The following is a 26,706-nucleotide window of genomic DNA, read 5'->3' as shown; positions in this document are numbered from 1 at the left end:
GAAGCCTCCCTAAGACAGTACCTTAGCTTGTCTGGTGAACATAAACAAAAGAAACACAAAATGAATTTATTGAAACCTCTTCGTGGGCAAAATGAGGAAAGAGCAAGGAAAATAAGTTCCACTGAGAAGTAAAATTCATAAAGCACAAAGCACAGAAGGAAGCCTGCACTAGTCTGACAGTGCATTATGCACTAAAGTTGAAGGGCCCAGTGAGAAAGGAGGGGTGGAGGGGTGGGGGAGTGGGGATGTACAATGGCTGTTTAGAGCAGTGGTTCTCAACCTTCCTAATGCTGCGACACCTTAATACAGTTCCTCATGTTGTGGTGACCCCCAACCATAAAATTGTTTTTGTTGCTACTTCATAAGTGTAATTTTGTTACTGTTATGAATTATAATGTACCTATCTGTGTTTTCCAATAGCCTTAGGGGACCCCTGTGAAAGGCTTGTTGGACGCCCCCAAAGAGGTCTCAACCCACAGGTTGAGAACTGCTGGTTTAGATGAAAAGGTACAGTATACACAAGCAGAAAACCCAGAAACTATTTAAAAGTTCATACATGTATTTTTAGGACTGGAAAGGAGCTACTGTGTGTGGCTTTGCTTGAGCACCCTAACTACCTCCCCAACCCCCCCCCCCCAGCCCCTTGTTGTGACAAAACGTGTAACAAAAACAAGATAAGGAAGGAAGGGTTTATTCTGACAGTTTGAGAGTTTGATCCATCATAGTCTGGGAAGTCATTGCTCTGGGAGCAGGAGGCAGCTGATCACATTGCAGCTGCAGTCAGGAAGCAGATAGAGGTAGAATACTGTGCTCAGCTCCATGGTGCCTGCCCACATTCAGGGTGGATCTTCCCATGGGACTCAGTTAAACCTTTCTCAAGGTACCCTCACAGACATGTGCAGAGGTGTGTTTCCATGGTGTTGATTATCCTGTCACGTTGACAATGAAGACAATAAATAAGTACAGCATTTGGGCAAAGTCTCACTGTACAATTCTCCAGGCCCTGCTTCCCCAATGCTAAGATTGTAAGAGTACACCACCAAGTCCAATTTTTTGTTTTTAAGTATATTTCATAATTTAAAAAGCCAAATATATATTTGTAGAGTTCCCTGGAGAAATGATTATCATTATTCACCAATATGGGAGAGAGAAAAGCAGATTCAATCTGTGTTCAGTCACAGTTGATAAGACCATGATTCTGACCATCCACACCTCCAGAAATATAGTTACTTCTAGTTAGGAAAACTGAAGCAGTTTGTATGAACTACTACTCTTGATGTAACACAAATAAAGAAACAAAAAGACACAGTAGAAGAGACTGTATCAGAAGCAGACCTTCCCAGGTTCATTCTGTCCAAGCACTTGAGGCCTTGCCTAATGGAGGCCCCAGAGACAACCATAAATCTCAGTGCTTATCTGATCTACATGCATGAAAACTAAATGAAACCGCTTTCTGGAACATCAGTCATTTCTGTGATGGTTTGCACAGCAGTAGATAATCTTTCATTTTAAAACATGATAACATTATATTAAACTGTAACTTCAAGGGATGCATGCTTATTGGGAAACTCTAATGAAATCTGGGTTTAATATTTACTAGACTTTCAATAAAAAACAATGGCAGTCTTTCACAACCTGAAGTGCTTGGCCACATTATAATATAAAGTGAAATGCAGTTACAGGCATAGCATATATCTGTTTAAGGAATACAAGAACCCCCCTGCATATAATTCATACCTTTACCAAGACTTAGGGTCTCTTCCTCTGCATTTGCTACCATGTTGTTAAGATCACACTCTTAAATCTCTTCCTGCCTGTTGACACAGTGGGGATCTTGAAAGTCTCACACATTGAAGGCTTGATCTCTAACATGTGATGCTATTGAGATGGTGGGTGGATCCTTTACACAGTAAGGTCTAGTCATAGGAAGTCGATTAGGGGTAGGCCCTCAAAGGGACCACCTGGACTCTGGACCCTTCCAGTCCCTTTTGTTTCCACCGCATGTTCCTTATGACATGGTGCCTGATCACAGATCACAGAAACAACACAAACAACTAGGAACTGAATTTGTGGGCCAAAACAAACCTAGTAGCTACACTGTACTAATTTTTAATATCATCACAATTCCTGTAACTTTCATCATGGTATTGTTCCCTTTCTAAGCTCTGTCAGAACTTGCCATGTTACTAATTTCTGGAGCCTTGTGGAGCTATTTTCCTAACCTGCAGGTTCACTCAATGCTTTATCATCTATTGAACTGCAGTGGGAAGAATGTAAAGATCTAGAAGACAGAGATCTACGAGACAGATCTAGGAGATAGAGAGATAACTGGGCAGCTAACAAGCACCTTTAACTCCACACCTAGAGGATCCAATGCCTTTGGCCTCCACAGGCACTTGCACACACATAAGCACATGCTCACACTCAGATACACACACATACACATAATGAAGAATAATAAAAATATGTTTTAACAAATGAGTATGGTTCTAATGCACTGAGACTCAATATCAACTCCCTTTTATTAGTAGGCCTGTTTTGACATTCTGACCTTCATATTTGATTCTCTTTATTACACCCATTATTTCTGTTCATGACTTAGTCACATGAACATGGTCCCTCCTTGCAGAAATCCTGCTGGCTATTTATATTTTGGGAATTCACATTCTTGGGCCTCAACCTTGGTGCTAAGACACTGTTTATTGTCTGCCTAAGGCTTCAGGTGATTGGGCTGGAAATGTATAAAGTTCTTCAAGACCATACTCTGCTCCAAAGTACTCTCAAACCATTAGCTTTCACAAGCTAATAGATACACCATACAGCAAGTAACTTTTAACTATTACTCATCTCTTCCATTATTGCTCATAACTTTGAATGTTTTGTGTTTGTGTCTCTTCTCATTTTGCTTGATTTTACTTGCACCTGATGTTTGGCAAATTGCTTCTCCTATAAGCTATCTATAATATCAAAGTGTTACAACACCCTAAATGCTCAATCAGTTAAAAAATGTTAAATATCTAACATCTGTTTTTTAAAGATTTATTAACCCCTATTGCTATGGAAAGACAGAAATAAAGGTAGATATTATACAGATATTGATACCTAAATCAACAAATCTGTGCTGGCTAATTTTATATCATTTTGAACAAGCTATAGTTATCTGAGAGGAGGGAATCTCAACTGAGAAAATGCCTCTGTAAGATCAGACTGCAGGCAAAACTGTAGAACATTTTCTTAACTAGTGGTTAATGTGGGAGGGCTCAGCTCATTGTGGCCGAAGCTACCCAAGGGCAGGTGGTCTTCGGTTCTACAAGAAAGCAAGCTGAGCAAGCCACAAGGAGCAAGCCAGTAAGCAGCACTCCTTCATGGCCACTGCATAAGCTCCTGTCTCCAGGTTTGTGGTCTGTTTGAGTTCTTCTCCTTACTTCCTTCAGTGATGAACAGTGATGTGAAAGCATACAGCAAACAAATCCTTTCTTCCCCAAGTTGTTTTTGGTCATGGTATTTATCACAGCAATATTTAATCCTAATAAGACAATGTCTAAAATAGTAAGGCTTATGCACAAATAAGGGCTTGTTTCCAATGGTAGATGATCCAAGGGTTTTATAATTATTTTTCTGTTGCTTTTATAGTAAAGCAGAAGAAAACAAATTTAAGTCCTATTACATGACACTAGGAAGTGATGCCACATGGTGTCTAGGAAAGAACACAGAATTTGGGATGCCTATGGTTTAAAGTCTCTTCTAGACTGATCAGCTATGTGACTGATAGCTCAACTTCTACAAACATCAGTGTCCTCATCTTTAAAGTGGCTATATTAATAAACATATAAATATTTTATATTATACATTTTTATATTTTTAACAAATATAATAAAATATTTAGAATATCTTAATAAAAACAATCTGTTCCATGGGATGGCTGAAAAGATTAAAAGTGTTAACAGCTGTAAGATCTTGCAAAGTACTACCCCATCATGTGCTTAATAACCAGGAGTATGAGCTATTACTGTTTATTTATTTAATGTATTTTTAATTATGTGTGAAATTTGTCCTTTTTTTGTGTAGGGTACGTGCATGTACATACCGGTACCCATGGAGCCAGAAGAGGGTACTAAATCCTCTTGAGCTGGAGTTACAGGCAGTTGTGAGGCCACTCAACATAGGTGTTTGGAACCTAATTAGGGTACTCTGTGAGAGCAGTACATGTTCTAAACCACAAAGCTATCTCCCTGCTATTACAGTGTTTTAACATAAATTTGAAAGCCAGTGGTTAAAATAGTCACTTTCTTTTCAAAAACTGTTTCAACTAATCAAGTTGCATTGGCCATGCTTTCTTTATTAATCTTTGCTTGGCTAAGTTGCTCTCAGCCAAAAATTGAATGTTTCCATTCTCTCCCAACCAGACCTCTGAAACACCTAGCATTTGATATATGGAAAGACTGTATATGAAAAGTGAGTGAGGAAAGGCTGAGGATGAGCCAAAGGTGACAAGGTGTATCCCAAAGTCTGCAGATGCTGTCCTCAATAAGAGTTCTTAAGGTTTTACAAACAAAAAGCAACTACAGTTTTGTTGTTGTTTTGAATCAGCATGTTCTCTATACATACAAATTTTCATGTGAACTTTTACTCATAGAAGATCAGTCAGTTCATCGATTTTTAAAGCTAATTACTACTCTTTAATAAATCTGCTGAATCAGTATCTTCAACCAAAGAGGGGGAGGGTGGCTCTTGTAGGTAATGACTTACCTACAGGGCTTACTTTTTCCTATATACTACACGACCTTGACCTCATGCTCAGGAGATGTTTATCTTCCAGTTAGTAGCCTGTCTGTCCTTAGGGTACTCAACAGCAGGCACTCAGGTGTGCTGCATGGGAAGAAGGTTTACTTAGGGGTCTAACGGCAGCTCTTCTCCCTCGCCTTGCTGCTCCTGGACTGTCAAATGAGTAAGCCTCCTTGTCACGCAGGGCCAATTTCAGCTACAAAGCAGTGATGTAAGACTTATCTCCTCCTTTGCTAGGCTAAAGTCAGTCACAAGCGACAAAAGGTAAAGTCTATGGAGAAAGACGATAAGTGTTCTATATAACTTTGTCTCTCAGACCTTGTCCCACTTAGAAAAAATTGATATAAATTAAGAAATTATCAAATCAGCATGCAATGAAAAACTAGAATATGCAACCCTGTAAGATTGAGAGTCCTCTTCTCCAAAAATACACAGAATAGTTTAAGCCATCATTTGAAAGAGTTTTTTCACAATGACTATTATACTATGGCAGTGGTTATAACCAAATTAACTCAAAATGCCTTCCTGTTGAATTTTTTCTGATTCTATCAATTAATGAACAAACTCATTCCTGGAAGTTTAGGAGATAAATCTGACTTGCAGGGCTGGAAATACAGTTCAATGGATAAGGCGTTATTGCTCTTTCAGAGGGCCTAAATTCAATTGCCAGTACACACATCAGGCAGCTCATAACTGCCTGTAACTCCAGCCTCGGGGAATCCAACACTCTCTTCTGGCCTCCTCAGGTATCAACATACATACAGTATGCATGTGCACACATGCACTCACATACAATAAATAAATAAATAAATAAATAAATAAATCTTTTAAAAATAATCACCCTTTCAAATCCCCTACCTTCTCTCAACAGCAACATTACTTATAAACCTCAACCATCCCTGACAAATTACCTATCATCCCTGCTCAAGCACCAGGCCTCATTGGGATAAATTTTATGAACTCATGCATGAGAGGTTTACTTGTGCTATTTGGAAACAGCAAAAGTAACACTACCTTCTTTCACAAGAAAATATTAATCCCCACTGTGTGCAAATAAGCATAACTCCAGAGGAGGGCATGGGGGGCTTTGGTACTTCACCTGCATCTGTCTGTGACAAAACCTAGTTCTTTTTCACTTGTTGGCAAGCTGCTGTCCATGTGTGGATGATATAAGGGAAACCATGATCATACACTTGGCAAAGGCACAATTATTCTATTGACAAGGCAGTGAGCTGTAAAAAATCCACACCATCCAGCTGAAATGACCAACCCATATTCCAAGCACAAGAAAATCAGCTTACAAATTAATACTTTACACTAGAGTGGGGAAATTTTTGAACTGCTACTCAATAAATACTTGCATGAAAAAAACAAAAGACGAAAGCAAACAAATAAAATAGTAAGAATTTGATACCCACTATCATCTTACTTAACCCTTTCTTACTAAACCCCTGAATAAGTCTCAAGTTGCATATAAACATTATTTCCACAGGATGAGAAACATCAGAAAAAAAATTCTACAGTAAAATTAATGGCATATATCTACAACATTAATTTAACAACAAAATATGTTAAAAATGAGATCTAACTGCTATCAACAAAGCATTTCAACCTACTCCCTTCTTACCAGTGCACTACAGCAAGCTGCCACGTGACTGGATGCCCTTGAACTCTGCATTCTAGCCATGCCTGAGCAGATGGCACCCACTGATGCATGGGATTCCAATGGTAACACCATGAGCCACATCCAAGAGAAAGCTTTGAAAGTCCTCACTCAGCCTCAGTATTGTTCTCTCTGCCAGGAAAACACACAGCTGCAGTAAAAACCTTTTCTTTGGCTACCATGTGGGTGAAGCGGTCAACGTGGCAGCCATACTCATACAAACAAGAATAAGACTCTATTACTGTAAACTGCTAGAGCTTTTTCTAGATGCGATGGTAATGCCATAACCATAGTGCTCATATGGTAGGAGGAAAAATCAGGAATGCAAGAACAGCCTCAACTACAAAACAACACCTTACCTGTAAAACATAAGACAAAACAAGCAGCTGTGATGATGCATACCTCTAATGCCAGCACTGGGTGTGTATAGGGAGCTGATGAATGGAAGAAGCACCTTTAGTTAGAGGCCAGCCTGGGCCATTGATGGGACTTTGTCTCAAAAATAAATAAAGAAACAAACAAAGCAAGAATTGACACAAGCAACCAATTTCATGTTTAGATAACATTAAGCAGGCACAGGAAAAATAAAATTGCAAACAAGCGAAAAGAAATCTGTGTCCTTTAGAATCATAGGCCATGACCAACCACACAGCAGGGAACAGTTCACACTATCCAGGAGAATGGATGCAATCTTAAAAATCAAGCATGTGAACAAAGACTCATCACTTGTAGATCCCTAAGCAAATACAGACATCTTTCTCTGATACTCCTTAGATGAAAATGTTGTAAAGAAAAAGAAAAAGAAACAAACCAAGCCTCTGGAGGAAAATAAAATAAGTAAATAAAACTACACTTGATCTTTTTCTTGCACATGATTTGTCTAAGACAAAGAAGTTTTAGAGCAAAATAGTGCTACAGGGATAAGAAGCTCAGGGGGCCATTTTGTAGATATACAAACCAGGACAGACTGCATTGCCCTACACACATATTTCTATATTTGAAGCTCTTTTAACTAACCCCACAGGGTGGATCCTGGATGTGACTGGAGCTGTCCTAGGAGCTGCCTAGGTGACACTGGGATGTTCATCTCAAGCAGAAGGTGGTTTTCTGGTTGCCATATTGTATTATGATACAGTAGTAAATTCTAATGTGAGAAACTATACTCAGAATGAAAAAAATATTGGTTGTGAATCAAAAACTTGATGAAGAAATGCATAATTATCTTTAAGTTAAAATAAAATATTTGAAATATAAGTTGTATAGCTTCCCAATAGAGCTAGCTTTGCATAACTGATCCATATCACATCAGGAAAGAAGTGTTTCAGCTACATAACCATGCCAGAGGCCTGGACAGCAGTTCTCAAGCTGCTCGATCCTCTCTTACTACATCTGAATTTATTTATCTGAATCCTTAACTTGTTTTAAACTCCATCAGAGAAGGGATTATTATACCTCAAATTATATATTATTCTTCCCAATATATTTACTATTCCACATTGTTTTAGAGTTAGCTAAACATGTGCTTCTCCCTCCTCCCACCTCCTCTTTTCCTGAATTAATTATATTTCTCACTGCTGTGGTCAAATTTCTGGTCAGAATAATGTAAAGGGTTTATTCTGGCTTCTTGTTCCAGGTAGCACAGCCAGTCCATCATGGCAGGAGAGTATTGTGGCAGGACAGTGAGGCAGCTGTTCACATTGCCTCTGCCATCAAGAGACAGAGAATACAGGAAGTAGGAATGTAGTCAAGGAGTCCACTGAGGCCCCAGTTAGGGCCTGACTCCAGCTGGGATCAAGTGTTGAAACACTGAGCCTAGAGTGTTATATTTCATATACCACACAGTTGTGCTTGGGACTACATAGTCCCAAGGTCAGGTACTCCATCATATGCATCCACGTTTTGAACTAATTAGACAATAAAAAGCAGTAATGTCATTTAGGAAAATAGGAGGAGCTACAAAAATGGGTTGTGGCTCAATTTTCCATTCTCAACAAATTCTAAGTCATTCAACAGTCAGTCAGCAGTTGTGGGTGACTTAGCTTTAAAATGGAATAGAAAAGAGTGGTTGAGAGGGTGGATGAAGTAAAGGAAAAGAACAGACTGTCTAAAGACAGAGATGGGTAATGGCACTGGAGGTTGCTGAGGAATTTAGTCAACTGAGGTAGAAAAACACCCAGTGGCTTCATGACACAGTCCACTGTGACCTGAGGAAAAACCACCAACTACAGAAGGCGAAAGAGGTCAGGGGAGCATGGGGAGAACAGTACACTGGAGGTAAAGAAGTGGACATAGCAAGAGGAAGGAGAGGTAGACATGCATGGAGACAAGGGCATCAAGTTTCACTTACACCCAGAGGCAGAGAATCCTGTTTCAAAAAGCAGAGGGGACCATTCTCTAAGCCAGGGGAAAGAAGCCAGAGCAAGTATGTTTGTAATGTAATGTGATGTGTGATAGCACAAGGTCAAGATATACAAGTATCATTTGTAACCCCTTTCTCAACATTCACAAAACAGATATGCATTTCAAAGCTGTGTTTAAACCATAGTGTTGCTTTAAACATTAGAACAGACACTTCATTCTTCCATAGTAATGTCATCTTAACTGATAAACTCCCAAATAGGTGCCTCAGTCTCAAATGGCTTCTTAGCTATGGTTTTCCTCTAAGTCTTACAAATGGAAAAATGGCCAGCTTTCAGTATTGTAGCGTTGTAAATGTCACAACACTCATGGTGGAGCTCAGAGACACAACATGTGCCTTGCAGGTGCCCTAGGTCTTTTTGAAAATAAAGCATTTAAAGCATGTAAAACACTGCTCTAAAATGTACAAGAATTCCACCGAGTCTTCTAGATAAAACTTGACTATCTGCTCTTCAGATCTCTCTATCTGAAGATTTTAAATAATAAAAGTGCATGTCAGATTACATACAACAACGGATCTGCCCTCCATTCCTATACCTGATAAGCCTGAGCTCGAACAGTACCACCATTTGGGGAAAGCATTAGAATTAAAGCACTTGATACATGTAAACTGGAAAGCACTGTGCCCATCACATATACATTCCCATTAGGTAGTTCTTATTACCAGTGCCATCTTTATCACTAAACCCAATGTGATGGGGTATTGACCACAAGACTACGACTTGGTAGAAACCAAATGCTTTGAGATTACCTCATCTAATAAGTTCAAATATTATATATTGGGGTTACCTAGCTACTAAGTTCAACTCTTCCAACATCCCTAGGAATTGCCACAACTGACAGGACTTCATGTAGGTAGTCTAGTCTGCCCTCACATTTGCTATATTACTAATGATGACCTTGAATTCTGGCCCTCCTTCCTCCAGCTCCTAAGTTCTATGATTATAAGTACATACCACTACACCTAGTTTATACAGAGCTGGGAGTGGAAGCCAAGACCTTGAGTGTGCCAGGCACTCAGTTTACCAAATAAGCAACAATTCCAGCCCCATCACGCCCGAGACTTCAGTCCAACACTAAAGAGCTAAAGAAATTTTCTATGAAAACTCTCTCCTTGCTTTACATAAAGAACATTTCTATTTCTGGGATTTAAAAAAATAGCAAATATATACAGTAAAATGCTGTGGATATCACTCTGTATAAATAAAATGCTGATTGGCCAGTAGCCAGGCAGGAAGTATAGGCGGGACAAGCAGAGAAGAGAATTCTGGGAACAGGAAGGCTGAGTCAGGAGAAGCTGCCAGCCGCTGTCATGAGTACCAACATGTAAGATATTGGTAAGCCACGAGCCATGTGGCAAGGTATAGATTTATAGAAATGGGTTAATTTAAGATATAAGAACTAGATAGCTAGAAGCCTGAGCCATTAGGCCAAACAATTTAAATAATATAAGAGTCTGTGTGTTTATTTTATAAGTGTGCTGTGGGACTTCCAGGTCTTGGCAGGAGCTGGAGAGAAACTCTCCAGCTACAGTAAAGCATGTACTTTCTGGAACTGGCAGACAGTACACATAGAGAAATCGGCAGTCTAACAGGGTAGCAGGGCTCTAACTCTGTTGTGCACTGTGAACACCATATACTGTATCTTTAGATTTGTTCACCAATCTAGTACAGGATTTTTGTTCATAACAGTAGAGAGATATATTTTATCTTTGGATGCACCAATGCAAACATCTGGTAAATGTGATAAGTTTTTATAATAATTTGAAGTATCATAATTTATGAACAATCAGTTCTTTGTGCTTGTCTGCTTTGGTTACACTTATTAATGGACTTTCTGAGAGTGAAATGTTATCATGAGGCTACAATATAGGTTTTAGTGATGAGCTAAACCAATTTTTAAAAGCATAAATTTTATCCTATAATAAGGAGCAAAGCATTTTGAAGGATGAGTCTGTCAATATTATATGCCTGGCATTAGTCTTTTCTTGAGCTGAAACACAGTATGAACAAAGATATCAATATAAACAAATATGTGCTTGATAATATATGTTTTTAAAACATAAAGGAAAAAGTACGATCTATGAAATTGTATTATATTCCAAATTATAGAAATGGGAATTATATGGAGTTGGGGAAAGCTCTCAAAACCCAGCTGGGGAAGAACTGGAATAACCCTCAGCAAAAATGACCACTCCCTTTCTGTTCTTGCCTCTAAATTGAAAGTGATACAACAATGTGTAAAGACTCATCTCAAGGACCTCAACTGACCACAAGGAAAGAAGCCAGAATGCATTGCTGCTATCCTCTTTGTGCATGCCAGAATGTTAAATAGTATGATCATCTCAAGCCAGCTGGAGGAATCAGAAGTATGTCAGTAAGACAAATGCCCAATTAATTAAACATAAGACAGTGCAAAGAGTTGTGGCATAAATCAACCAAACGATAGATAGCACTGTCTAGTTGTCTGTGAACATCAACTACAAAGCTCCCAGTGAAAGGGAAGTCCATGCTCAAATCTTACAACAAACGCCTTTTCCCTGGACTCTGCACCCTCCTGATGCCACAAACATCTATAGCCAAACCCACGATATTGGAGCCTCTTTTTCCACTGTTCTGTCCCCAAGCTGTCTTTTTTAAGTCATGTCAGACTTCAACTGATGACAAAGATAATCAAGATGAACAGATCAGGGTTCTAAGACTACTCTTGTCCCACGGATTTATGAATCAGTAGACTGCAGAGCCCTCAGAACACACTTTGGGTAGCATAAATCACAAAGATTCCTTTGAATACTTTGTAGTTCACTGATGAAATACAGTCCTTCCTGTTTGGTCTTGGATTACTTTATGAGAAGCTATGCATATATTGGAGTCATGGTTTTCTTTGAATAGAAAACTTCCCTAAGAAACCAACATCCACTGGCAAAGAAGAAAATATGCCTAATTATTGTATTCAGTTTGTAAATCCATTTAATTTACTTCATTTACATCTTCTTACTATCTTAGTGACAACCACTAACAATAATCCAAAATTCACCATCAAATGTACCTCCAATTTTGAAAAATACAACAAAGATATTTCTTCCTTTGTGTGTGTTCATGCAAAATGAATTTTGCTCCACAGCAATGAGCAAGCAAGGTTAGTTGGAGAACCTGGATTCTAGTGTCAGTACACATTCACACTTACATGAGCATACATTTGACTATTAGTTTAATTTCCTCTCTGATAAGTGGGCTTATTGGGCTTTTTAGCTTCAATGTATCTACAGCAAATGCCTCTTGTCATTACACTTTGTAGCAAGCTAAGAATTTGTAAACTTCCTCTTTCATTTCTATCACACCTTTTAAACCTTACAGCAGTAGAAACAGGATTCTGCTGTCTCTAATGCAGTGTTCACTGATTCTCAAACACAAATACTCCATTATTATATTTATTAAATATGATTCGAAACCACTCTGTTACTTCCCAGCAAACCTTTATGACTTTATTATCTTTATCAGAACTCTCTGAGTTAGTTCAGGATGCAATCCCTGTCATCAGTGGCATATTGGAATCAACAGTTCTGTCTGTTGGAGGTCATACTTTCAAAACAACTTTGATGTAGTGCCACTGGTTGTATAGCAGATTGATCAATATATATAAGTATTCAATGCCTGCCTACCACCTGCCATCTTAACAAGCCTCTAGTTTCTTCAAGATGCTACTGTATGGATTTAATCTGTACAAGAATCCAAGATTGTTAAGTCTAACCAACTCGTACAAACAGGAACAAAGTTTTAAAGTCTTTTTTCCTGCAATGAATGCAGGAGCTAGATTGTCATAGCACCTCCAGTGCTCTGGACATGGCCCAGAACATTGCACGTGCTCAGTAACCACCAGATGGTTGATGAGTATCCTGCTCAGCCACCACAGGGCAGAGCCAGGAGCCTCAAGCTACCCCTTCAAATCAAGAAATCTGGCGTTCTTTCTATTACTTTCAACCACATTTCTTAACATTATCCAAACTCCTTTGTATTCTGTACTTCTTCTGATTCTGTCAGGGAGTTGCTTTTACCATTAATTTTATCCCATTCTTCTATAAAACTAATGTTCACCCTGCTAACAGCCATGTGAGGGAGCCTGGAAGTGTGCTTTCCAGCCCTAATCAAGACTTTTATGACTTCAATTAAGACTTCTCTGGCTGCCTTCTTAACTGTAAACTCATCACAGTCCAGGGGCTGGAAGCCCACAGACCTGCCCTCCAACTAAGCTGCTCCTGAATTCTACCCTCAGGAGATATGTAAATATGTAAAAGGACACATGCTTACTGCTTCAAGCTGTTAAATTTGGGGCAAGTGTGTTACAAATAGGTAACTCACACAGTTACACATGCACACAGATGAACAGTATAAACCAATCCATTCAAAAACAACTCAAAATTCATACTCTTAAAAATTGACTGCCAGAACCTTCATATTGGTAACCCACCCTTAGTACTATGCATGCTCTCACTGCTGGGAGAGACACACATGCTGTAAAGTAGAGCTGGCCTTTGGTAGACATAGAGTTAACAATTGCTATGACTTCTGGGGTCAGAGGTACAAAAGGTCTTCTTGTCAAAACTTACCCCCACCAAAAAAAAAAAAAAGCCCCACCAATAATGTCTTATCTATCACTTTGAATAGCTATTTGCTGCACTTAACAGTCTTCCTGTTGACAAAAAATATCTGTTGTAGCCATACATGCTCCTTAAAAAGGAGCTTCAAGTTGCCTAAGGATAAATTTTGTTCCACTTGTTACTAAGGATGTGATGGGCAATGCTCTTTGCACAGAAAGCTATTTCTGAGTGTGTTGGCAGGGTGGGGGCAACTTTTTCTTCATCACTAACTTCTATTAATACCTTTTTGTCCTATGAGAATGAAAAATGTAAGGTCTATAAATGATGTATAAAGGACAAATTTTCCAATTTTTCTTTCTCAATCTTTGAGTTAAAGTTTATGCCAAATAATGTCTTGGTTTATAGTGACATTTCTCGCAAAGAATCTTGATTTTTGTGTGACCGATCTGTACAGTATACAAATGTTAACTACTATTTTTCAGACAAGTGATTTTCATGTGGTTAATTACTAATAAAACCAGTACTAAATCCCAGTGTCCTCCCCACCGAAACACCCGTCCACTGACCTAACATGCTGCCTCTGCAGGTGTGCACAGCTCAGAAGGGAGAGCCCGTAACCTGTGTGATGGTGAAGCGGGTGACTACAGGAAGGCCAGACGGAGGTCAGAAGCAGAGTGACTCTATGCTGCTATTTGAGGTCCGGGTCTAACTCCTCATTATTTAGAACATCTTCACAGCCCAGCCTTCCTCATGAAATGGATGAAGACCCAAAGGTTTCCGTCATGTGCCAAGATCCCCATAAATACCAAATCACTCTTTCATTCACAGCATACAGCAAATGGCCCTGGGGAAGACAAGTCTGGAAATGGGGTACTGAGGAGCATGCGATATACTACCTTGGACACTTCAAAGAATTCAGTTTCTTTTCCAGACAGGATAATTGACTATTTTAGCTGAGAAATTTTAACTAAATTGTTTTCTGTTAAAACAAACAAGTTTTTATAAGCCTAGAAAACACTGACTTATCATTCTTTATCAAATACTATACAAATGTTTTCATTTAGTGGCACAAAATTAACTCTGAGAAGCATCACCTCTGTTCAGATGCTTAAGAGTGCTTCTGCATCACTTATAGACGTTTATTTCATATTTAGAACTTTCTAATCTAAGTTGGAAATGTTTCCAAAGTCTAAATCCACACTTCAACTGATTATTCTGAAAAGAGTACACATGGGAAGAACTATTTGCTCGCTAGATCCTTCTTTAGCAATTCAGATACTTAATCATCATTTCCAAAGCAAATTTTCAAAAATCAAATCACAAAACTACACATATAATTGAGCTTCCATTAAGGAGTTCCAATCGTCTGCCAAAACAGACCTGAAATTCTTAATCCCTTGTCCAAAAAAATTGGACCAAGTATTGACGTTTTCCACAAAGCAAGCCACACAGCCGCAAATGTTTCTCATTTACGCTACCCCTAGGGCATACAGCTCAAATAAAAAATTTCCTGAATACCCCAAATTTCAGATTCAATTTGGAATGCAAGTGATTCATAATGTAATGCAGGAAACATTATGCTCTTGTCTTACCCACTCAGAGTTTCTGGAATGCAACTCTCAGGGGAGCAGCCTAGCCAATTAGAAGGCTGACCTTGTTTTCAGTCATGAGACCTAACTATTATGCTCTTTGCCCCTTACTCAAATGTGATTTTGAAGCCTCAGCAATCTGTTACTACAGCTACTGTTCAAGTGAGAAAGCTGCTACCTCAAGGGAGCTAATAAGGTTCCTATTGTATACCATGACAAAACCAAGGTAACAGTGCATCCATTCCCACTAAGAAAGGGCAAAGCAACACTATAAGAAACCAGGCTAGTATCATTGCTTCTGCAACAAGATCCTTCCAGTGGCCTCTGAACAGATTTAGACCCTAATTAAATCAAGAGTGAAATTTCACAGAAGCTCTTGTCATGTTCTAATCCTGCCTTTACCTTCATCCCCCTTAAGTCATCAGTTATGTCCTAAGGGACCATAACTGCAACCATTTTCTTCCACAGGCTCCTAGTCTCTCTCAAGGAAAGGAATACAGTTGACATAGGGGAAGAAAAGTGGTCACTGAGTGTTCTAAATGAGAGTGATAACTGTGCCTCAGGAAGCATGATTACTAAAAACAAGATGTGCAATGTCCCCAGTGTGGTAAAACAAAACAAAACAAACAAACAAACAAACAAACAAAAAACCAAGGCACAGTAGAGTAACATGTGAATGAGAAAGGATCAAGATCAACATAACCACAACCATTTTCATTAACTGAACGGAGATTAAAACAATGTAGACAAATAGGACATTCTTCAACAAGAATTGTGGAGGTGTCTGAGACTCAGTGCAAACCTCAGAACAAACACCCTGAAAGTTGGAGCAAATGAGGGAAATTACTGATTCTCAGAAATATCAGCCAACAGGAATAAAGTTATCAACTAAAGAAAATTTTGGAAAATGTAAAACCCCATATTCCAACACCAGGAGGATGTGTGTGTGTGTGTGTGTGTGTGTGTGTCTTTACTGTGTGTGTCTGACGGACAGTAAGGAACAATAGGTGGCTTAAAATAAATTTCTCAGCAATTGTGACAAGAGTAACATTTACAAAGGAACAAACGGAACATGGTCATTGAATTCATAGCTACAAATGCTATGGGACTACTTTGATCAGGAACATGAAAAAGTATAAATGTACTTGAAAAAAATTAATGCTTACACATGAATAAAAAATTTGTATTTGGATCTTTGTGTCAAAGGTAATCCAAAATGCTGTTTGACAATCTCTCCTATCAAAGATTCTATCTTCTATTATATTTTAGCTTTTTATTAGAGTCAGCTCTATGTGTCCATACAGGAAAATATGTTGTTTTCCTAATCCTTACATTGAAAGAGAATTTGCTTAGCTGAGGATAGGAAATTGAATACCAGACAATTACATTTTTCATTGAATTAAACTTAATACTGTGGATTTTCTCTCACTACAGCTGGTTTAGAATTAAGTGTAATCAGTACACTAGTCAATAAGTTTCTACATTATAAGTTTCTATTAGCCAATGTCACATACAAGTGAAGAATCTAGAACAGTACAGACAGTTTGCTCCTGTTAGTCTCCTTCCCTTCTTGTTTCTATCAGCCATGGATTCTTGACTTTTGCAGTTCAGAGTCAGACAGGGAGCTTTATACAGGATGAGTCGGTTTAGCATCAGCCTATGGTGTCCCCTAACTCTCTTGGCTTTTCTAATTGGTGTTTTATACATAGGCTCACTCAAAACCTACTTCTTTTTCTTTTGCCTTTATTGCCATTGGGCAATTGCTAAGTTCAACTCAGAGTCTGTGCAGGAACTAAATGTTTTATACTACTGTACAGTGAAACAGAGTTCAGCGAGATATGGTCCTACTTGTGGGAATTGTTTTTATGGATTGGCTTACCTGGGCATGAAGTGATTGATAGCTGGTTAACCCGTATGCTGTGTGCTTTTAAGAACATGGTTTTGGATGAGAGTAACATTTAAATCAGTGGGCTGCAGTAAGGAATATTGACTACCATAATATGAGTGGGCTTCATTCAGTTGAAGGTCTGAACAGCACATAATGCTGCCCCTCTGCTTGTTCACCATAAGAGGAACACCATGTCTTCAGCTTGTTCAAAGCAGCCTTCCTGGCTCTACAGGACCTTTTGGTCCTTGGATTCAAATTGAGACATCAGCTCTGCAGATTTGGGATTTTCCAGTGTCCACTATTCCATGAGCCAAATGTATATAATAGATCTGCATAGAGAGATACTTAAATGTATCCCACTGGATCTGTTTATCTGAAAAAAATCTCAAAAGTGCATAATCTCCATGAGCCTCAGTGTGACTATGCGGGAATACATGTGAGCAAACTGTCTCCATGAGGCCTTTCTCAAAGAACAATCCAAAGCAGAGTACAATGAAGCAAAGCAACCAGCAAACCAAACAATCAAAACCAAAAACAAAATTTCACTGAAGAAAATAAAAGTACTGGAAGGCAAGCTCTGCCAAGCACAGTATCAGACCATGTAATTCATTGCCCCAAGAATTCCCATAAAGCCAGGAATCTGGTTTTAGTGGACAGTTCAGTTGTCTTTTCCTACATATGCTGACTAGATGATTTCTCGGCTCTTATGACTTAGGTACTGTTATTTGAAGCTGATCACAGGGAAATGAACTGAAGACACGGAGCAGAGTTATAAATTAATTCATTCCTCTTATGGTGCACTGCACAAATACGAGGCCAACAAGCTCACTTGAATGGCAGCCAGGTTCTTCCGCTCCTGAGACGGTGCCTCATGAACAAAGCGAAGCCAGTTGGAGTGTCTCGGGTTGGTAGCATCCAAAATATACAGAACTTCTCCCTTGCTCCCACGAACCTAAAACAAAACAAACAGAAAAATCCAGATTAATCATACTAAATTTACCAAGGGTAGAATATTACATATTCTTTCTGAAGTATGCATCTTTTTATTGATAAGCATTGAATAAATGTTAAACTAACAGCACTCCTGACTTAAACATATGTATAAAGAAAGCCTACTATTTAATTTGGCAGAAGTCTGCATGACTCACAACTGTCCTCAAACCTCAGAGACACATCATGTTTTCTATGTCCTTTTTGCCGGTGGATTTGAATATAGGTGCGACAATCACAGTTGTTCAGGAGATAATGAAAATGCAATCTGTCTTTTACCTCCACGAAGAGAGCAGCACTGCCTCCCAAGTGAGAGGAGTGGAGCTGGAACAATCTCTTTCAATTCTCTTTCCATCTGCTTAGAGAATTATCTGAAGACAGGGGACTGGCTGATCCAACCAGGGGGCTGTGACAGCTCATGGGACATGGGTCTTTCTAGGGGAGACACAAAATCAACTCCATTTTGTCTTCTAAACAAACTACTCATGAATTTCTTGGGACAATATTTTTTAATTATTTTATTTTACTTAGTATCTAGCCATAAATCTTACTGGTCAAACATAATGTTTTAACAAGGAAAGAAGTAACAGAATGAAGAAAGGAAAGAAAGAAGGACAGTAGGAAGGAAGACAGGAAGAAAGAAAAGAAGGAAGGAACAATGGAGGAGTGGGAGGGAGGGAGAAGGAATGAATCAGTCCACTGAACACTCCTGAACTAAAGACACTTGGAATCTACTGTCTCCAACTGCCATTATTGATTACTCTGGCCCACTTTAATACCATACAGGCAGCAATCTCCACTTGTGTTTATATATTACTGAAATCCAGCAGAGGAGAGATAGAGAGATTTCAGAGACTCATTGTTCATGCAGAGAATGCAGGTCCAATTCTCAGCACCCACATAGTGCTAGCAACTCTCTGTAACTCCAGCTTTAGAGGGTGTGACACCCTCTTCTGGGCTCTGGCTAGAAGTGATATATAGACATAATGCAAGCAAAACAACCATACACCTAAAGCAAAAAAATTAATATTTTAATCCAGCAGAGGATGTATAAGAATGAATGATTTTTACTTCAAACATGCAACCCACAAGACACAAATGTAAAGTCTAGAAATGCACCTTCCCATACTTAAGGGAAGAAAACTTTCAAGGTCAACAAATCCACATGGCATGTATTTTTCATGGTGCATTTGCACATTCACTCATTCAACAAACTAATGTTGAGTCCTAAACTGCCCAGGACTAAGAATGTTTCCACAAACAAGACATTCTAAGACAAAGTCTCTGACCTCACAGCACTTCAGAGTAAACAAACATAGAATGAAACTTTATGTAAACAGGAGCACTATGAAGAAAAACAAAGCAGACTCCAGAAAATGAAGTAATGGGGGAAAGGCCAAGTCAGCATCTTTGATGAGGTACCTTGAACTCAAGTGCTTTAAAGGGGAGAAGGAGCTAGAGAATGATTTCCAAAGAGGGCAGCAAGCAAAGGCAGCAGAAAGGCTTTGAGTTTTGTAAATGAACTTGATGTACACAAGGAAGAGTGAAAAGGCGCAAGATCCAATGAGCTCAACTGAGAAAGTGATGGGCATTCAGATCAACTGGCAGGTGACCAGCCACCCACAAACATACACACCAAGAAGACACCCAACCAGTCACTGCAGGGTATTTGCAATAATTTCCACACACAAAAAAAAATCTGTTAAAAAGTCATCTGTTGGATGATGGCAAAAAAAAGTAAAATTTCAAGATTCTAACATACATTGTACAGGGGAAAGAAATCAGTCAGCCTGTTCCTATTGTCTGATATCCGTCATTTCTCAAAGAGCTATTTTTTCCAAAGCCAAGCAATTTTCAGTAATCTTTTTACAGTATTGCTAATGAGATTTGTAATGATCACTGGAAAACAGAAATTTAATTTTCAGTACTTTAACTGCTAAAAGCTTTGTGTGTTTCTTGAATACTTATGTATAGAACTGTGAGAATTAGTTATACCTCTAACAAAATAACAAACTTGTAGAGAAATTGCTCTGCCTCCCTGCTTCAAGCTTTATTGACCCATGGTGAACACAAATAAATAAATAATAAATAAATAAATAAATAAATAAATAATCACCAGCAACACTGTTCTGCTGGATTTAAAGCACACTGTCTAACTATCACTCAAAGAGAAATTTCATTTAACCCAGTAACAATTGTAGATGTTTGGCATAAAGTTTTTCCCTTCAAGTACCACCATAACTACAGTTAAAGAATGTTTATATTTCAAATACCTGAATTAATCACAGCAAGTAGTCATCCCACTACATAGCTGAAAAAATTCTTTCTTAAAGAAACTATAAATTTAAAATCCTAACTATTGCTGAAATCCACATAACCTATCAATGAGTAAAAGAATGTGTGTTTGTCAATGGCATCATCTGCACTTGAAGGGGGGCCCTGGTCATGGACTTAGCTCAGGGCCCCTTGATGCTGCATCCATTACTCAGTATTTCATAACATGTGATCAGATGGGCTTGACATTTGAACTCAATGCAAAGATATCACACATTAACAAAAATGTCTCAGGCTTACTATATAAGCACATTTAAGGAGGAGGGCTGTTCATTCTTTTTATTTCAGTTTTGTCTCAGACCCCTTGGCTCTAACTATTTTCAGTCAGTGTAATGATTAGTATTAACTGTCAGCCTGACAGAATCTATAATTATCTGAGAGACTGCCTCTGGGCATGCCAGTCAAAAATTATATTGATTACATTAACTGAGGTGGGAAACCCACCCACTGTGGGTTTAGGGTGGACTATACTTTGAACTGTGATCCAATCAAAAGCCCTCCCTCATTAAGTTACTTTTGTTAGGGTATTCTATCACAGCAGGAGGAAGAGAAACTAACACACTCAGTATTAGCAACTTGCTTTCATTTTTGGTTCACCAGATGGACACATTTTCCAGCTGACTTAACCTTATACAATATTCCATCTTAAGAGAAATACAAAACTTAACTTCTTACTGAAATTCTTCTGAAATGTACTACTTTTAATAAAACAATTTACACTTACTGTTATTTATAATAGTGAGAAATTACTGTACACTGCCCAAATCTTCATATTTGAAAACCTATCTGTTCCTTAACAGGGTCAATGCTCATCTTATTGCAATTACCTGCATTCACAGACTATTAAGTGCCCTTCCTTGGCTCTTTACTAAGCCATGCCCTGGCTGCAGTCTGCAGCTCCTGTGACACCACTGCATTACCTATTCTAAGTCTGCCTCTTCCTGCCCTTGTCCCAGTACACTTGCTGACACACCCTCTGAAGAAGACATCCTTGCTCATTCAGCACAAGTCAGTCAAGACAACCCTAGGCAGACAGCTACTATTAAAGTCTCCATTTGACTGTCTTAACTTGACAATGAACGCTGAGGTTATACATTCAACATTTTGAGATCTAACAAAGAGGACTAAATTCCATCTTGGTACCACATCCCAACAGCTCACCAGCTTTGCAGCCAAAGTATAAAACTAGTCTCCCAAAGACCATCTCCTTTTACTTAAAAGTTCAAGGAAGTGAGACAACTTATTACCATCCCACTTAAAATAGTCTTCTACAAAATGGGGCCCATAATGAAGTCAACATTTCATAGTAAAATCATCTCAGTTCAAAATTCTGTCCATTTATCCAGTTTTCCTACACTAGCAGCACAAGGCAGTTGCCTAAAGTCAAAGGGAAAAACTCCCTATGAAAAGTAGAAGTCAAAATCGGGCTGGTTACATCTCTCTGTGCTTGGCTCCTCCATCTATGAAAAGGGAACACTACTGTTTCCAGCTCCTGCTCAATACTGATGTTGCTTTCCAAATGTCCAAGAGGAAGAAAAAAGGTGGGCATTTTGCTACCACAGGTATGCACCTTCTTCCAGATCCAAGACTAGCAAAGCAAAAGAAAATTTACAGCTCACTTCATGTTCCAGCTTATTTCAGAGGAAGACACATACACAAAAATTCAGCTCAGTTAGTGAAAATCTTAGCATGTGAGTAGAAAAGCAAAAATCAGACAGTTAGGGTCAATCAACTTCCCTTAAAGCTCAATATTTTCCTTGTTAAATTAAGTCAGCTCTAGACAGGGAGACTCCTTTATTATTTGGATGTTTACTGTTAGTAGAAGGCACTATAAAAATTCATTCATCATTATATCCTTTGGTCAGTTCAATCGTTGAAGTATTTCTAACTCACTACCTACATATCCACCAGGGAGACTCCGAAAACGAAGCTAATCCAAAATAATTCCCCCCCAAGAAGAAGCAAAACGGTACAAGTCAGCAGCAGTAGGGCATTCAGTTCCACAGACACCCTTGATGAAGGACTAAATGTTAGAGCATGCCTTTCCAGAGAAAACAAGTGTACTTTAGCAAGACTTTTCAGAACAGTGGCTTAGAACGCTGAGACTGATGGCATGCATGTCTTTAATGTATAAAATGTCATCTTTTCATTTAAATTTCAAGCACTTCTCTGCGATTTTTTTTAACTGAAGGAAACCATATGCCCTGCCTTCAGAGCTTAATTAGTCAAATGTCAAGATACTTTACAAGTGCTAAAAAGCAAGAGATTCTGGAGTAAAATCTGACATCTCACTGTTATCAAATTTAAACCAAAAGACCAAAACACCCGGAGATTGGGAGTACTGTCACTAGCAAACTAATATTTTACAGTTTCTAAGCACAAAGTGTGTTTCCCTTGGTGGTTTTTCAAAGGATTCTAAAGCTTTTCTTGTTCAGGTGCTTATAAACACCAAAACAGTGTCAGGGCAGGAGTTAGAAGCTCAGCAAACAGGGGACGTGGGTTTACACTGTAGCTCAAGCACCCTGTTAAGAGATTTTGATTCAGTTCCCTCCTTTATAAAATAGGTCCAGCTGGGAGTGGTGGCACCCCATGAGCAGTATGGGTGCAGGAAAAAGATAAAGGTTTTGATGGGGGGACGGGCAGGGGGCAGTGTAAGGGAGGCTGTTAGAGCTAGGGTATACTGATTCTTTCTTTGTGTCAGTTCTGTAAAGTGCATTATGATCTTAGAATATGAACGTAATATGTCCCAATTACTAATTATCATAATCCTCTAATAATTCATAATTCTATGCTAAAAATAATAGAAAACTGTATCCCTTATTAATACTGAGCATTAACTGCACCTAACATTGGGAACTTTAAGACATGCCAAGAATAGCTTAAGAAGAAATTTTTGAACATAGGTCTTTTACTTAATTAGCATTTTGAGTATTTGTTAAGGAAATATGAAACCTTGTTTAGGCCCATAAAGTATTATTCTAGGCAATATAAAGTTGAAATACATATGGACTGTATTCATTAAAAACATGTAGTATATATGGCTATAAAGCACAAACAGTTCATGTGGTAAAGTGAGAAGAAACATAAACCCCAGAGCAAAGAGGACATTGTGAAAAGCCCCAAAAGTGTCTCTGCACCCAATAAAACCTACAGTTGGTTTCTGGACACAGAAACTTGGCACAGGTGTGGCTGTGGTGTTTACTGCTGGTGATCAGTACAGGAGGATGGCAGATGAAAGCTGGCAGTGTGTTGCTCTAGACATCACCCTCACCTTTTCTCTTACCATCTGGCAATACATTGTTCTGACATCACTGCAAAGAATCCTATGTAAAGAAAGAGGCTTGGGTCCCAGAAGTCCTGCTAGGAAGTCCTCTCACCTCTTCTTGACCAAGACCAGCCACCAGCCTGCCCCACCTCCCCTGGCTCAGGACTTCCGTAACGTTTCTTGGCAAGAAAAGTTCTTGGTTTGGAGGCATGTTTCAACAATGCAACAATGACCCATTATCTGAATATAAATCCTTTTCATAACTTGATTTTTCTTTCCACACTGACTTAAAATCTATTCTCAAATATGTTTTTTTCTATACTTTCCTAACTGCCCATCCCCTCATAACCAATGTCTGTTTAAAGACCACCCTCTGCTCTCTTCACAGGCTGACCTGCCTTTTTACCTCAGGTCTCTCTCCCTTCCTTCCACTTCATTTCCAACAGAAACTCAGCCACATACACCCCTAGCCCAAGCCAAGTAAGAGCACAGTGTTCACCTGCAGCAGGAGAATGCATGAACCAGATAGATGCTCAAGAATCAGATTCCACGGTGATGAAAACTCCTTTTTGTTTAACATTTGTTGTTTTTACTGAACATGTGCTTTGGATTTAATAGTCAAGTTCATTACATGAGAACTGAAACATGCCAGGAAAGAACTCTGCTTTGAAGAACAAATAACAGTAATAACAATTAATAGTTATGGAGTGTTTATTACGTGCCAAGCACATAGTAACAGTATAAAATACAATCTTTATAGTTCTCAGAACTGCTCTATAAGGGCAGGTTCTCTGGAAACTGAGGGACAAACTGAGCCAGTATCTTGGGGAAAAAAAAAAAACAAAAATAAAAACAAAAACACCTTCACAGCTATTCCTGAGCCTGGGCTTGAAGCATGCCCATCCAATTACAAAAGCACTTTCTTTGTTACCTACCATAGTATGTGTACAACCTTGTCACCCACTGCCAACTAGTGAACAGAATTCTAAGAATAACTTTTTACAATGCTCACCCCTTTATAACTGTCCCAGCATCCGAGAATAGCTAAAATTTAAGTAGAAAAGGGATTCCTTCTAAGGTCATGTTATGTCATGAAAAGGAACATAGAGTAATTAAGAATTTGTGTTTGTTTGTTTGTTGTTTGTTGAACTGTAGAATCCTCGGTTCCTCCTAAGGAGTGAAGTCAGAGCAGAAACATAAGAAGGATTCAACATAAGAGAGTTTCTCTAACACTGAGACAGAGGGTCCCAAAGGTAGCTTGACAAGTGTCACTAAGGGAACTAACTAATCTTTGAAAGATGACTCTGGCCAGTAGTGAGCAATGAAGTGAGGATTCAGCCTTAGAGTCTACATCAGTAGTTCTCAACCTTCCTAATGCTGCAACCCTTTAATATGGTTGTTCATGTTCTAGTGAGCCCCAACTACAAAATTAGTACTTCACAACTGCAATTTCATTGCTAATTAATAACTGTTATGAATCATAATGTGAATATCATTGTTTTTAGAAGGCCTTAGGTGACCCCTGTGAAAGGGTTATTCAACACCCATAGGGGTTATGACCCACAGGTTGAGAACCACTGGCCTAAGGGACCCAAATATAGCCAGACTAAATAAGCTTGGAAACAGCCATCAGCTCCAGAAAGAACCCAGGCCTGGGATGGAGAGATGACTCACCAGAGAACGCGCTGTGCTTAAAGAGGACCTAGGTTCAGTTCCTGGCACCCACAGGATAGCTCACAACTGTCTATAACTCCAGTTCCATGGGATCCAACAGCCTCTTCTAGCTTGTGCAGGCAATAGGCACTCACATGGCATTTACATGTAGTATTCACACATGCACATAAATACTTTAAAATAAATCTTTAAAGAAAAATCAACTCGGGCCTGCCAACTCCTAGATCTAGCCTCGCTTGGTGAGAGCTGTAAGCAGTTACACCTGGGCTTCTCCTCTTCAGAACCCTACAATAATAAAAAGGTAGTTTTTCAAGCTACTGCATTCATGGTAGTTTGTAAGGCAGTAATAGAATATGAATATCTCACTCCTAGAACCAAGATTTCTGTTTGCTATCCTGATAATATATTATAACAACCTTATTATCACAAACATTAGCATAAAAATCCTGCTTGCCTGGTAGACATTAGGTCACAAGTCTGGAATGGCTTATCAGGGTGCTGAGAGAGCCTGTGGGGGAGAGTCTTAAAGGGCTACATCCATACTCATCCCAGCTACCGGCCCACAGTCAGCTCCCTGAAGCTGTGGGGCTAAGGGCCTGACTATCTTGTTTCTTTCATTTTATGAGATACTAAAAGATGGCTTATAATATCCAAATATCACTGCTTATATATCAATAGTGTAATTCCCTTTAAAAAAAACAATATGAGCATGTTAAATGTAAAGAAGTTACTTTAATGAAGAGAAGGGGAAGGAAAGAAGAGAGAATTGTTATGTATTCACTGTATATTTTATGCTAACTCTTAGATTAAAATCAATTCTTCCTATTTTGAAAATAATTAAACCACATTCTCCACTTCCCATCTTATCAGCTCTCCCCAAATACTAAGTGCTGGAGTGGCGGGTGTTTCCCTACTTACAGCAAAGCCGCCTCAATAATTCCACGGTTGTCTCTAGTTGCATCGAGAACTCAATGGTACAGACACTACTGACTGCACATGTTTTCTACAGCTTTGTCACCTTGACACACAATAAACACTTAAAAATTACAGATGCTGAACACAATAAAGAGAAGTCGGGGACCTTGATACTCAATATTATGTGACTTTAGTTCAGAGTTTTAAAGTATACTTTTGAAGCTAAGGTTTTCCAGAAAGGAATGCTTGTCTTGTTGCAACTACCTACCCTTTAAAATAAGTCACATAAAATTGCAAACTGACAAAATACTTTCTTTGTCCAGAACTATCTCAGTCTATTGGAGAAAAAGCTGTCCTGTGCATACATACACAGAATGCCTAATGTAAAACTGTAAAGGACCAGCAAACTGTCCTCACTACTTCACCCTGTACACACGCTCACTCTCTGGCAGGGTTGTTTAGGATGCACTCTTCAAGAGAAAACAGCTTCTAAACACATCCTATTCTCATGAGAACAGATAATACCCTGTGTTCACTAATGGACCTTTGTGACTCTAGCATCTGCTGTCTGAACCACATACTAGATTT

General features: G+C 38.8%; 1 protein-coding gene across 1 annotated transcript in view; it reads right to left on the bottom strand.

Annotated features, from left to right (window-relative positions):
* Prdm5 (PR/SET domain 5) overlaps positions 1-26,706 on the bottom strand; it is a 170,674-nt gene that overhangs the window by 96,199 nt on the left and 47,769 nt on the right. The window contains exon 3 of the mRNA XM_059257913.1: positions 17,770-17,892. Coding sequence (XP_059113896.1) covers positions 17,770-17,892 — 123 coding nt within the window. The remainder of the gene's footprint in view (positions 1-17,769; positions 17,893-26,706) is intronic.

The sequence above is a fragment of the Peromyscus eremicus genome, chromosome 3, assembly GCF_949786415.1.
Source record: "Peromyscus eremicus chromosome 3, PerEre_H2_v1, whole genome shotgun sequence".
Lineage (NCBI taxonomy): Eukaryota > Metazoa > Chordata > Mammalia > Rodentia > Cricetidae > Peromyscus > Peromyscus eremicus.
The sequence above is the reverse complement of the archived record's forward strand: the minus strand, read 5'-3'. Positions and strand labels throughout refer to the sequence as shown.